Here is a 14,011-nt window from a genome sequence, read left to right as displayed (position 1 = left end):
CCAGGCAGGCCACGTCGGACTCAGAGCCGGGATCCCCAAGAGCAGCTCAGAGCAGAGAGAGGCTCCTGCAAAGAGTGTGTGGGAGCGGGTGGCAGCACAGAGCTGGGCTTTGCCGACTCTTAAACTGCAAAGTCTCATCAATCGTCCACTCCGTGCCTCAGTTTCTCCCTCTCGAGTTCCAATATGGTATGTGGAGGCTGTCCGCAGGACAGGAGCTTCGCGGGGCTGCTCTCCCAACGGGAGGATGTCCTCGAGTGTCTGCGGCTTCCCACGCGCGCACGCGCACGGGCAGACCCCGGCCCTCGCTCTGCCTCACCTTCCCGAGTCCCCGGGCTCCCTCTTGCTGCCGGCGCTGCCCCAACAGGCTGTAGGTACCCGGGAGCGGAGCGCCGCGGGAGTGCTGGGCGCTGGGGTGAAGTGGGGTGGAGAGGGCATCGAGGATTAGACATCGGGAAGCACTTGCCCACCTCTGCAGGAGGTAGACCCAACGGAACAAAGCAGGTCAGTCAGTTCCCCCTCCCGGGATTTCGGGACGCTTACGCCACTGCGGAGAGGCAGAGGGATGGACCGGATGACCTCCCGCACCCGCCCCCCGACTCCCCGGCGTTGTAAGCTCTCCCTTTGGCTGTGCCACCCACGCAGCCCCTGCGTGCCTCCCGCGGCGTGGGGTGAGTGTCTCAGCTCCCTCCGGGGGGCGTTGCGGGGAATGCAGTGGGGAGGGCTGCGCCGTCGCCTCCCCGGTTGCCCTTTCGCCGAATCCGGGCACCGAGTTGTTGCAAATGAGGCCGGGCTCATTTGCATTTCATGCTAATGAGCAGATCCCTTAAGTGCCTCTCTGTCCTAGCGGGAGCCTCTGCTCTCATTCCGCGTGTGCCCCGCCAGAGTCTTGAACTCGCAGCCGTCTTCTGGGAGAGGGACCTATTTATGGTTCGCTCTACGTGTCTGACACCTACTTCCCTCCCGCCGGTCCGCAGTCTGCCGGGTCAGCCTGCCCTTCCCCGATGGGTCAAGAGGCCCCAGGACTGGCACCGGAGATAGTGACTCTAATCATCCCCTCTTTGCAGAGAGGAGAATAAGGCCACAGAGACTTGCCCAGACCAATGGCCAGGTTTCCTGGTGGTCAGCAGGCCCCACACCTTCATCTATCATCCAGGCCACCCCCAGTCTCTGGGCTGAACTCTGTTCTAGAACATATCCAGAAAGGGGGAACAGACACATGTACCATCTTGACAAAATGAGACCCACATTTACTTCCCTGGGCTCAGGGTGTGGAGTGACCCATCACCTAAGGCATCCTGATCCCTGTGTGGGCACTGGCGGACTCTGACATCCCAGTCAGAGATGCTCACTATTAGCCTGAGTGGAGAAGGGAAGGGAAGGCAGGACCCATGGAGAGGGCAAAGGAAGCAGTGAGACCATCTTTAACTCCCACCCTCCAAGCCTCAGCTCTGACATCACCTCCTCAGCAGCCTTCCTTCAGCAAGCACTGCAGTGCCTACTAAGTGCCAAGGTGCTGAGGGCACAGTACTGAGCCAGACAAGAGTCTGGACCCTCCTCACACTTTGCCCAGGCTGGGATTACATATTTGTTTGTAGTAATGAAACAACTGTCTTCCCCTCTAGGCTGTGTGTCCCCTGAGGGCAGGGCTATGTCCATTTCACTCACCAGGGCCTAGTCCAGGGCTTGGCACATAGTAGGTGCTTAATAAATCTGTTAGATGAATAAATAACCTCAGACAGGGAAGGGGGGTAAGAGGGACAAGGAATTCCTTTGTTTGGGCCTCAGTTTCCTAACAAAGAAGTTAGGCTTAAGTGTTGTCTAACATCACTTCTGGGTTTGAGGGGGAACCCCCATTTGGCCCTGCTCGGCCAGCCCCACCAGCCCATCCAGCCCCCTCCCCTTTACGCCTCCCTCACGGCCTGGCTGGCTCCCTCAGGAACCAACATAATCTTCCCCTCTGTGATGCTCTCTGCTCGGCAATGATACAAACATCGTCCCATTTAGTCACCTCATAGCCTTGGGAGCTGGGTGGTAGTTGTCCCATTTTTTAGATCAGAAAACTGAGGCTCAGAGAGATGGAATTACTTAAGCGACTGCTCAAACCCATTAGGCCCTGTTTCCAATGACCCTGACCCACAGGTCCTCCAGGACAGTCCTGCCGGCAGTTCAAGGAGCTGACCCAAGAGGGACCAGCAAAGGGGAAGAGAGGCTGCAGACTTTAAATCCCACGTCTGAGCAAGACTTGTGTTCAGCCTTGTCCTCTTTATAAAACACACCCCTCCCGGGAGAACTCACCCCCTAAGGCCCTACCTCCTTCCTCTGATCCCATTTACAGAATCCCATAGTTAGGTGTGTGCTGGTACCAGGGGAAGGGAAAGAGGATACAAAAGCAGAAGGAAGCCTGGATGCAGGGGTCATCCAAACACACCCTCCTTCACAGCTGTGCCTTGACCTCCGAGGGGACGAGGAAGCCTTAGTGGTCTTTATTGTACCCTGAAGACCCCAGAAAGAACCAGATGTGTTGAGTGGTCTCAGGCCAGTCTCTTACCCTCTCTGGGCCTTGAATATCTATCCATATGAGGCCAAAGGTACCTGCCTTGCCACCTCTTTTATGAGGGTCAACAGGATGACAGAGACAAGAGTGCTTTGCCAACTGTCTAGACCTTTCCAAAGCCAGGGCTGGGGTTGCCAAAAAGGCCACCTGTGCTCCACCATGCCCCACCCTCCTTCCTCGCTGCCCCCAAGACCAGGCTCTACTTGCCCAGCCCTCAGACTTCTGGGCAAGGCTGAGCAGCCTCCCGCCAGGAAGGGGCCAGCTGACCTTGTTGGCCAGAGCCCTAATCTCCTCCAGATGGGCTGGTGGCTTGCACTGAAGGCCCAGCTGCCCAGACAAAGCTGACCCCGGTCCCAGTGACCATGTGTGGTGGTGTGTAACTGTGTGCAGGGGGTGGCCACAGTCCTGAGCGGATCTTGGAGTGACTCAGTCTAGTCTCCCAGCTCCTTCCTGCCCACTCCTCCTCACTGCTGACATCCCCACAATCGGTGGCCCTATTAGGACTTAATCTCCAGCAGCCTTTTCTGGCTATCTGTACTGCATGGCTCTGGGGCTACAAGGGTGCCCAGGCTCAGCAGACCTCTGAAGGGCCTGGGAGGGCAGCTCCTTCCCCTCCTCCACGCCTGTCAGCCCCATCCCCCTAAAACTGCCCTCCCCAAAGCACGCTTCCAAATTGCCTCCCACCAGTGGAAGCTAGATGGGTTTTCTGGGACTGTGAAGATGCGAGTGCCCAGGACAAGACTTGTGAGCATCCCCCAACATTGAGGGGACAGGAGGAGACCACAGGAAGGCACTAGATTGCCCTGCAGCAGGAAAGACTCAGATTTGGAGAAGGATTTCCAACCCAACTGATGTTCCAAATGAAAGAGAACTCCTTCTCTGGACTGGCTGTGTGAAAGCAGGAGGAGGGCCAATACGACCTCCTGCAGGGCAGCTCTGGTTCCATCCTGGTGAGGCTGGGGGCCGGATGGATACCCTAAAAGAAATGTCCTTGGTCCTGAAAACAGCAGCTCCTATGATGTACCAGAGCATATTGCAAATGTTGCCATTCTGTGCAAAATAGCTCATAGAGAACCCCCTGCCTCTTCCACCGCTTAAAATAGGAGGAGACAACGGGAGCGGGAGAGCAGGCCCCTTCTTACCCCCACCTGGAGGCAAGGACTGACCTTTCCCCTTCTGGGCAAGTCCATATCCTTGTCCTCACTCTTGGCAGTCATTACTGGTCCCCTGCTCTCAGTTTCATTCAGGCTGCAATGACCATGGATGGGGGCAGGGTCAGCCCAGGGACCTCTAAAGGTGAAGGAGGAATTTGAGAAAGCAGAGGGGTCAGCTAGGGGCTCCCAGAGGAACGAGCTCCTCTGGTTCCCAACTTGTTCCCAGGCTGGAGCCTGAGGCCCCTCCCTCACAAGCAAGACTGAGCCCCTGAAGTGACCACGGGACGCTGTTAGGTTTATTCCAGGGTGAGTGAGTGCCCATGGTGGGGGCAGCAAGGATGGCTGAGGTCACCTGGTGACAGGGTGCCCAGGGATGGCCACGGGTTCTGCAGGGCCCTGCAGGGCCCGAGTCTCTGGTCAGCTGGCAAGTTCCACCTTCTGCCCCAGCCCGAGAGGAGAGGAGGCATCACTGATGTAGCAGTTTCCGTAATTCGCAGGGCTCGGTGACGGGCAGGGAGCAGACCTGACTTCCATATATGTAGGCGGTGGCACGGTCTTCTAGCCTTCGCAGGGTACTCAGGAAGGGCAGCTGGCGGGACAGGAAGCTCGAGGGGTCCCCATCAGCCAGAATCAGGACCTGGGTAGAGGCAGTGTAAAGAGGGTCACCTGGGGGGCATGGGGACAGTGGCAGGGCCCACTGGTGGGCTTCCTCTCCCTGGGCCTTCAGAGAAGGAGGCATTGAAGAGCCAAGGAGGGAAGGGGGACCAGGCAGGGGAGGCGGAATGTGGGGCCGGGCTCACAGGCACAAACCTTGTTAGGGATGTAGATGGAGTGGACACACTGCAACAGAGCCTTGGTGTCCTTAGCCTGGGGGTCTCCACAGATCACAATCTGGCGGGAACAGAAGGTTACTCCAGTGACAAGCGCAGGGGGCTGGACGCAGACCCACCAGTGCTGTCCCTTCCTCCCACCACCCCACCCCACATCCCTAAGGAAGAATGGGGCTTCAGCTCCGCCTCCCCCAGACCAGCTACTAGCAGTCTCATCAGATTACATGAAGTGGCAGTGTCACGCATAGTGGTGGAGATACAAACATGGGGAGATGCACACATGGGCAGACACACCAGCGCACACACGCACATACACACAGAAGACTCAACATACTGGAAGACACACAAACACAGAAACCCACACACAAGGAGACATAGAGTTGTCACATATACACACAGTGGATGCCCCCAGAGAGACAGATGCCACTTACAAACCACAGACACACACATACACACACACACTGAGGCAGAGATATACAGGCAAGTGTGCAAATGTAAGCAGGCAGACCTGAACATGGGATGCACAAGCAAACACACACTGGTGAACACTCACACCAGCACACACTCAGGAAAGCAGGCCTGCAGACACACAGTCCCACACCTCCGGGGTCACACACATCCAGAGAGGCAACACAGCAATAACACACATAGGGACACACACGCAGATAAGGAGATACCCGCACACGTACCAGCAGACCCAACTACACAGACACACAGAGACACACGGAGAAACACTTCACCAACCACAGGGACCCACGCTTAGGCCCTGCCCACCCCCCCAACTCTGAGAGCCCCAGTGCCAGGCACTCACACGGGCCCCTGCCTGCGCCAGAAGCTGGCTCAGATGCACACTCACACCGACTCCTCCACCTGCACAGAGCAGCCCTTATAGACGATCCCTTGGAGACACCTGCGCCTCACTCATAGATGGCCACGCACTCACAGACCTGAGTTCCTGGGGCCCCAGCCAGTACCCCCATCCCCCACTGCGGTCCCCACTCCTCTCCCCTCCCACCCAAGGTCCCAGCCCAAGTGCCCTCACATCCCGCACCTGTTTGAGAGTCTGCTGGTGGGCTGAGAGGGCGCGGACCATCTCAGGCAATGCCACGGGGACACGGCGCATGCGCTCAGAGAAGGCAGTCAGGAGGCACACACACTTGTCCATCCAGTCCTTGTGGCCTGTGAAGCCGTGCAGCCGAAGCAGGTTGTGGGCTGACACGGAGTTGGCGCTGGGCTCTGCACCGTCCTGGTCTGCAGGGTGTGAGGGGACGGGGCAGTAAGGGAGGGTCCTTGGGTCCCAGGACCCTGCCCCAGGACTGTGGCCAGGGCGCGTGGAGAGATGGGATGGAGGCGTCCCTGCCCAGCTGCTCCTGGCCCAGGTATGCGAGGGTAACGCCAGCACGAGCAGTTGATTCTTGCCTCTCTCACGCATCCTCAACTCCACTTGCCCCAGGCCGAACTGCTGGTCTCCAGGCTCCCCCCTCTCACTGCTGACACCTCGATCCAACCACCCAGCGGCTGGAGCCACAGTGGCATCATCCCTGCCCTCCCTCACCTCCCACTTCTAATCTACCCACGAGTCTGAAGGCAGAATAGACCCGCATCCGACCACTTCTCCCTACCTCATCCTTCTACCTTCACCAGCGCCTGCCTGGACTGAATGCCACTAATGGGCTCCAACTGGTCACCCTGTTCCCCCTGCCCCCATCTGTCTCCACCACCAGTCAGAGTGACATTCTCAGACCTAACCTAGACAGGTCACAATCCACTTAAAGCCCTTCAGAGCATTCCACTCTCTGCTAAGCCTACAAACCCTGCAGGGAGCCAGCCTCCCTGCTCACCTGGGTGCCCCCGCCTCACACGTTGGCCTCTGCCCCCAATGCCTGAATCTCTCCTCAGCTCCTCCACGACCACACGGCCCCATCATGACCTCCAGCCCTCGGTTAAATGACACCCATCACAGGTTTAACCTGACCTCCCCCTAGTGGAGTTAGGCCCCACTGCTGTTCTCTCTCAAGGCCCTTTCATTCATTCCGCTGACATTTACTGAGCCCCTACCATGTGCCAGGCCTGCGCTAGACCCTGGGGATACAGCAGTGGCACAAAGGTCTGCTCCCAAGATGCACACATTCGAGTGGGGGAAAGAGGCCATTAACAGACAGACACATGGGTGATAGTAAGCGCTCCCGAGAGAAGAGGACATGGTGCACAGTGGAGGGCCCCTACTTCTTCGTGGCATCTGACTTTTAACTACTCGTTTGTGCATGCAGTTTTGCATTTAGTATTACTGTCTGTGAGTTGTCTCCCCTAGTCCACTGTCAGCTTTGTAAGGTAGGGACCAAGTCAGCCTTGTTCAATATCTGAATCCAGGCGTGTCAGTTACTGCAGCTAAGCATGTTCAAAGAATAAAGTAATCTTTACATCGACCCTCTAAGGTAATACCAGTGGCAGCTCCATTTTGCATATTAAGAAACCAAGGCTCTGAAATACAAAACCAGCCCAAAGTCAATGGGTTTAGCAGTGGTGGAGATGTGAACCCAGGAGGGCCTGGCCCCTGTCCACACCGGCTCTTTACCACCACACTGTGCCCAGGCCTCCCCCAGGGAAACCAAGCCCCTGCTGGGTCCAGGACCCCAGGCCAGCTCCACACCCGCTACTGACCATCCTTCAGACGCAGGGGCAGGCCAGCCCCCAGCTCAGCCTCACTGCAGAAGTAGCCGCCACCCTGGGAGTCCCAGAAGAGCCTGTCCTGCGTGTCCTGCAGCCGCAGAGCCCACTCGAGCCACGCGCTCTCCTGCGTGGCCTCATACAGGTCCAGCAGGCCCCGCACGACGAAGGCGTAGTCCTCCAGGAAGCCCCAGCAGGGCGGGTTGCTGGGGGGACAGGCATTAGGGGAGGGAACAGGCCAGGGAGAGAGGGGCTTTCCCAGAGGAAGCCCTTTTCACGCATACTCTCATTTAACCCTCAAAATCTACCTCTCGGGTAGGTCCTATTAGCCCATTTCCCAGATGAGCAAATGGACCCAGGGAGGTTAAGAGCTCACAGTGGGCAGATGGCAGAGCCAGGACTGGAGCCTGCCTGGAGGGGAGGAGAGGAGCACAGACAGGCCTGGCACACCCAGGGAGACCAGCCTTCCCGCTCTGTCCGGGCCCCCACCTGTGCTCCACGGTTCCCCCAGACCCCGCGTAGCAGGTCCGCATCAGGCGGCCGCTGGCCACGTCAAACATGTGTCGCTTCAGGAACTTGGCACAGTTGATGGCGTAGTTGATCAGCCTCTCCAGGCCCAGGACAGCCCCAGTCACAGCATAGCCAGACACCATCAGTCCTGGAGGGAGGAGACACGGGTGGTTGTGAGATGCTGGCGGGGCCCTCCGGGTATGTCCACCCCAACCTCCCCAAGCCCCAGCACCTCGCTGGAGCAATGGGGTGAGCGGGGAGAGCTTGGGCCCCAGCACCAGGCAGGGCTGGGCTCCTGGCCCCTGTACGTGACCTTGGGTGGGCTACTTAAGCCCTCCCAGCCTCAATTTGCTCATTTGTAAAGTGAGGATAATAAATTTGATGAAGGAAGAACTCATATTTAGCAGGTGTCTGACACAGAGGGGCCTTGTGAAGAGCAATTCTATAAACGGGATGAGGCCTCAGACACGGCCGCCCCCACCATTCCAGGCAGCCAGCATCTTGCTGTCCAGGTGCGGCTTCGGCCGATGTTTCCGCGCCTGGAAGAGCTTCTCCAGCCCCGTATTGAGCAAGGTCCGTACAGCGTCCACGTCCAGGCCAAAGCGGGCAGCGGTCAGCTCCAGTGAATAGCGGACGGTCAGCACATTCTGGCCATGCAGCTCCCCCTTGGGGTCCTGAGGAAAACAGCCATGTCCGAGGGAGTCCATGCACCCATCCAGCTTCAGGACCCCTCCCGTGTCCCCAGGAGTCCTCACCTGATTGGAGCTGATGTTGCCGGCCTCCGTGAGCCCATAGTGCTTCATGAGGAGCTGGCCGGAGGTCAGCGGCTCGGTGGCGCCCGGCACGGGCTCAGGGAGGAGCTGCTGGACCTCTTTGACCGTCCACACGTAGAAGGCGCCCTCCTTGGGCCGCATGCCCCGCTCCGGGGGTGAGTCTGCGTCCTCCGCGCTGTAGAAGCCTCCGGACTGTAGAGAGGGGAGGGTTGACTGGCCCCAGCCTTCAGGGCAGCGGAGGCCCCGAGCCCTCCCGCAGCCAGGCCCGCCTGCCTCAGTGGACACACACCCGGTGACTCAGGTTCCGCGTCACGTACTGCAGGATGCCTTTGGCGACGTCAGAGTAGAACTCGTCACCAGAGATCTGAGGGGGGAGAAAGGAGGCTGTAAACCAAGGTGCTGGGGGCAGCCCAGGAATGGGCGGGCAGTCAGTACTCTCCCAGGAGGGTGGGGAGGGAGCCTGGGCAGCACGCATACCCGAGGGAATTAGGAGTGAGGTTAAGGGGGAGCCACAAGCCACCAGGAAGGCCCTGGGAGGGCAGCCACGGAGAGGTGGACAAGCTGGGTGTCTTTGCTCCAGGCTGGGGTCAGGGGTCACCTGGAAGGCCTGTGAATAGGCAACAGCGAGCTGTGCCTGGTCATACAGCATCTTCTCAAAGTGGGGGACGTGCCACTGGCGGTCCGTGGAGTAGCGGTGGAAGCCCTGCACCAGACGGGATGTGGGGCTGGAGACCGAGCCCAGCCTCTGAACCCTGCCTGCCCTCCCCACGCTGCCTCCTGCTGCCTCCTCCAGGGAATGCCTAGCCTCCCTCACCTGCCCCACATGGTCTCGGATGCCCCCATTAGCCATCATTTTCAGGGTGTGCAAGGCCATCTGCTGGGCCCGAGAGCCATCCTGGGTTAGCCGATGACTGAGCCAGTACGAGAACAGGAAGCTCAGGATCACTGTGGGCACCAAGAGGACAGGGTGAGAGAATGGGGAGACAGGGACCGAGATCTAGGTGGGCAGGATGCCCTTGGCTAGGCTGGGGTTAGGAGTTCACTCAACAGGCAGTCTCTCTGGACAGGCTGGGGGTTAGGAGGTCAAAGGTCAAGCCTTTGGTCAAACCCAGAGGACGGAACATCATTATCCAAGTCAGTGTCAGAGGGTCACTGCTAAGACCAGAAGTCAGGTCTTCACTAGATAGCTACTGACAGCCTGGGGATAAGGTCACTGGCCAGTCAGGAGAGCAGGAAGTTAAGCCAGGGGTCAGAAAATCATTGACCAGAACAGGCATCAGGTGGCCAGGCTGGGGGTGGGGCGGGCATGGGAGGCACTGACCCGGTGTGGGGAACTTGGGGGCCTCAGCGAAGCCGCCGTACTCCTCATCATAGCCCTCATCCAGCTGCTGAAAGCAGCGGCTGTTCATGGTGGCAGCGGAGGGTGGCAGCTGGCGGTCACCCATGCTGATCTCCGACCGGGCCAGCAGGGCTGTGGTGACACGCTGGCTGTTTTCTAGCAGGGTATTCTTGTTCTGTTTCCACTGTGGGAGGCAGCAGCAGACCTGGAGGTCAGCATGGGCTGGGGGCCCTTGTGCCCTCGCCCTTGTTCCCCCCACTCCCTAACGCACACCCACCTGCTCCCGTATTCTCTGCAACACGGTGTGGAAGCCAACTCGGGTCAAGCCATCCTCAGGGGGGAAATAGGTGCCCCCCACAAAGGGCTGGAGGTTGGGAGTCAACCACACGTTCATGGGCCAGCCCCCACCACTGCTGGTGGCCTGGCGGAGAGAGGGCGAGGGTGAGGGGAGCAGCCCCCTGTGCACCGGCAACCCCTCCTCCCCTCACGGAAGACCACTTACCTGCACGAAGGTCATATACACCTTGTCCACGTCTGGCCGCTCCTCCCGGTCCACCTTCACGCTGACAAAGTCCTCATTGAGCAGGCGGCCAATCTCCTCATTCTGGAAGGACTCCTCCTCCATCATGTGGCACCAGTGGCAGGTGGAGTACCCCACTGGAATGGGGTCACCGGGGAAACAGGGAGGCCCAGTGACTGGTTGGAGGGGCCCCAGCTGGATTGGACTGGCCCAGATCTCGAGTTTGCTGGGAGGCCCCCAGGCCCAGAGGACGCTTCCTCTATTCATCACCACTCCCCTCCCCCAATCCCCGGGAAGGTGGGTGCCTTACCTGAAAGGAAAATTGGCTTGTTTTCTTTCCTGGCCTTGTCAAAGGCTTCCTGTCCCCAAGGGTACCTAGGCCCAGCAGGGGGGCATCACTCACTGGCCCAGGGGTTCGGAGGGGCTGAGAGGCAGCTGTGGGGGTGGATGTGGGGGGGGGGAGCTGGGGGAGTGGCAGGCCTCAGGAGTGGTGCTCACCAGTCCACAGGATTGTAGGCATGTTGCTGGAGGTACGGTGACTTCTCATTGATCAGGCGGTTGGGGACCTTCTGGGGTGTGGCCTGGGAGCAGTTGGTCCGGCTTCCCTTCCCTCCCGCAGGCATGGGCACTGAACCACTGACGCTCACACTTCGGTCCTTGTCCCTGGAGGAGCTACCCCTGGCGTGGACAGGTGGGTCAGGTGAGGGGTCTCCACCCACCTCCCCCGAGGCGCACCCCACCCCACCTTGTCCTCCGGTACCCCTCCCGGAACCCCCTGCTCACAGCCCAACCCACCTTTCTGAAACACGGGGGAGACCGTGGCCTTTGTGCTCCCCCTTGTGTTTTTGGGGGGGTGAAGGAAGGTGGCTCATTGGGGCCTGCTTGCCAGGTTAGTCTCCCCCAACCTCCTGGACCCGGTGTGGGACGGATGATGACTGTGAGGTCAGGGCGAGTCACAATGGGCAGAATGTCCTTTAGGTTCCATTCTCTCCCCCTGCCCTGGCCCCTCCCCAGGGTGGTTGCTCAGAGGTGTCTCTGGGACGCCTGCGGGTGTGATCTGGGCAGGAAGGCTGCCCACTGCTGGTGGCTGACAGGGCAAGATGAGTTGGGTCTGGGACCCCACCAGATGAGGGGCAACCAGAGGAAAAGCAACACAGGGAACTCACTCCCTCAACATCCACCCTGGGGGCACTTCTGTGGGGCCAGGTCCTGTGCCACACCCCCAGGACTCCCAGGGAATAAGAAACAGGCCCTGATCTCAGGGGGCTCAGCCTTGGAGGGTGCTGCTGCCAGGAAAACCTAAATAATGACAGGCTCATGCAGCAATAACGACTGTGAAAGGCCAGCCCCGGCTGCTTTTGGACAAGGACCCTTGGCCCAGCATTTGGGGTTCAAGGAAGGCTTCCTGGAGGTGGTGTCAGAACAGTGTCCCAGGAGAGCTGCTCTGCGGCTGGAGGGCAGGGAAGGAGGGAGTTACTGCCTGGGCCGGGTCGCAGCAGCAGGCTTGGGGCGGGCGGGCGGGGGGGGGGGCGGGATGCAGGCAGGTATGAGAAGGCAGCCAGGCAGCCAGTGGGGACCAACGCCAGGACGACCGGCCCCGGGGCCCAGCGGGCGGCCGCAGCGACCCCACTCGCCCGCCCGTACCTGCGGCTTGCAGCGAGGCCCGGCCGGGCGCCAGGCAGCAAGAGGCCGCGGCACTGCAAGGCCTGCGCGCCCAGCATGGCTGCTGGGGCCCTGGGTCGGGACGCCGCGGCCAAGGATGGAGGGCGGCAGGCTGCGAGGGGCGGGCCCGGGCACCCACCCAGCCGCGGGCGGGTCTTCGCCGCGACTCCGGGCCGCGTGGCTGGTCTCCGAGCGCCGCCCGCTGGCCGAGCGCGGGATTGCAGACCAGACCGCCCGGTCTGGGGAGGACCCGGATCTGTGCACAAAATTGGGCGGACTCCGCTGGACCTAAACCAGCTGCCTGCGGAGAACGACCCTCATGAGGAGCACATGGAGAGCTGTGAGGATGCCAGGGCCGTGGAAGGCCAGAGTCTCGGCTCGTTTGGTCCAACCTTTGCCCATTTTACAAATGAAAAATGAGGCATGAGCAGAACTCGTGGTTTGTGCAGGCCCGCCCAGCCAGCGAGCTTTGATTTTGCTCCGCCCCCCCCACCCCCCCATCTCAAAGTCCAGCTTAAGTCCCACCCACTCCAGGAAGCCTTCCCTGAATAATAATGATGAGCCAACTTTAGGTCCTATCGTGTGTTTTACACACTTGCCTCGCTTGCTACATTCAGCCAATATTTATTGAGTGCCCACTGCCTGCCAGACACTCTGCTAGGTACACTGGTGAGCAGAGAGGCCAGGCTCCTGCCCTTGTGCTGTTCACAATCCGATGAGGGAGGCAGAACCTAATCCGACAGCAATACAAACGAATGTACAACCAGCCACTGTGAGAAGTGCCATGCCTGAGGATGACAAGGAATCTGGTCTGGCGGGAGAGGCAAGGGGGGGAGGCTTCCCTGAGGAAATCACATTTGTGTAGCAGCCATGGAAGAACAAGATGGAATCTGGAGAGGCGTGGGGGGAGTGCTGGGGAAGCAAGAGGAATAGATGTGCAAAGGCCCTGTGACATAGCAGTGAGTCAGGGCTGGGAAACTGCAGAGGCCAGGATGGCTGCGGGGCAGAGCACAAAGGGGAGAGAGGTGGTTAGATGAGGACGTGAGGTTGGGGAGGAGGGCAGGGGCCAGGTCTGTGAGAAGTTCTGGTTATGGATGAGAGCAGAAGATGGTGGAGGGCTTTAGTCAGGGGACTGCCCCTGCATTTTGGAAAGCTCCCTCTGGCTTCCTGGTGGAGAATGGACTGGAAAGGGGCAAGAGCAGAGCAGGAGTGGTTAGGGGGCAAGAGGTGGAGGTGGAGATAGAAGGGGAGGGACCTGAGGTCTGTAGAGCAGGAAATATCGTCAGGATTGTCAGTGAGGGAGAGGGAGGTGTCGAGTGATTCGCAGAGCGGGCTTGTGCTGGATGGTGGGGCCATTTGCTGGGGAGGGGGCACAGGGAGAGGCTCAGGTCAGGGGTCCATGAGGTCATTTTTGGACGTGTTGGTTTGAGGTGCCTTTGAGACCTACATGTGGAGATGCCAAGGCTCTGGAATGCAGAGGAGAGGTTGGTGGGAGAGAGGAATCGGGGTATTCAGTGTGGAGACAGTGCAGGCATGGGGGGGATCATCCAGGGAGCCTGCAGTGAGAGGAGAGAAGACGCCACAGGCGCGGGCTCCGGGAACTCAGGAAGGCACCCATGAAAGACGGAGAGGGACCGGCCAGAGGGTCAAGGGAAAACCAGGAGAGGGTGGTGCCGTAGAGGCAAAGGGACAGAGAGTTGCAAGGAGGGAGGGTCCGCATGGTCAGACTCCAGGGAAGTCAACTGGGATGAGACAGAAAAAGTCCACTGGCTTCAGCCACATGGAGGCCGTTGGCGCGCTTGGTGGATGGTGTTCCGGTGGGGTGAGGAGACAGCAGAAGCTGACTGGAGTGGGTTGGAGTGGGTTGAAGAGGGAGGGGAAAGAAGGGCAACATAGAGAAAAAGGATGGGTGCTTGATGAGAGGGGAATGATGGAAAGACACTTTCAATGGATAAGGCTAATTATGACAAATATCAAGGGGAAGGATTCGGTTGAGAGTAAG

General features: G+C 59.4%; 1 protein-coding gene across 2 annotated transcripts; it reads right to left on the bottom strand.

Annotated features, from left to right (window-relative positions):
• Positions 1-3,982: 3,982 nt before the first annotated feature.
• SPATA20 (spermatogenesis associated 20) lies at positions 3,983-12,223 on the bottom strand. Of its 2 annotated transcripts, none has more exons than XM_023652745.2 (16): positions 11,992-12,223; positions 10,846-11,025; positions 10,658-10,722; positions 10,330-10,484; positions 10,105-10,248; positions 9,810-10,011; positions 9,303-9,433; positions 9,087-9,191; positions 8,778-8,852; positions 8,471-8,680; positions 8,197-8,389; positions 7,695-7,863; positions 7,200-7,411; positions 5,590-5,789; positions 4,519-4,599; positions 3,983-4,345 (listed from the first exon to the last, which is right to left on the bottom strand). In XM_023652745.2, exons 1-16 carry the CDS (start codon positions 12,066-12,068, stop codon positions 4,175-4,177), a joined length of 2,370 nt encoding a protein of 789 aa, XP_023508513.2. In that variant the 5' UTR covers positions 12,069-12,223; the 3' UTR covers positions 3,983-4,174. The 2 variants fall into 2 exon arrangements, with proteins under 2 accessions (XP_023508513.2, XP_005597547.2); XM_005597490.4 differs by lacking the exon at positions 11,992-12,223 and adding an exon at positions 11,143-11,869.
• Positions 12,224-14,011: the final 1,788 nt, after the last annotated feature.

This window comes from Equus caballus, chromosome 11, assembly GCF_041296265.1.
Source record: "Equus caballus isolate H_3958 breed thoroughbred chromosome 11, TB-T2T, whole genome shotgun sequence".
In the NCBI taxonomy this organism is placed as follows: Eukaryota; Metazoa; Chordata; class Mammalia; order Perissodactyla; family Equidae; genus Equus; species Equus caballus.
This window is presented reverse-complemented; position numbering and strand designations above follow the sequence as displayed.

What these genes read in the sequence shown, in the direction of transcription:
- SPATA20 (XM_023652745.2), bottom strand. Translation starts at nt 12,068, where the DNA reads ATGCTGGGCGCGCAGGCCTTGCAGTGCCGCGGCCTCTTGCTGCCTGGC. An exon ending in GGCCTCGCTGCAAGCCGCAG is followed by an intron (nt 11,026 to 11,991) that starts GTACGGGCGGGC and finishes TGTCCACGCCAG; the next exon opens with GGGTAGCTCCTCCAGGGACA. An exon ending in TCCGAGACCATGTGGGGCAG is followed by an intron (nt 9,192 to 9,302) that starts GTGAGGGAGGCT and finishes CGTCTGGTGCAG; the next exon opens with GGCTTCCACCGCTACTCCAC.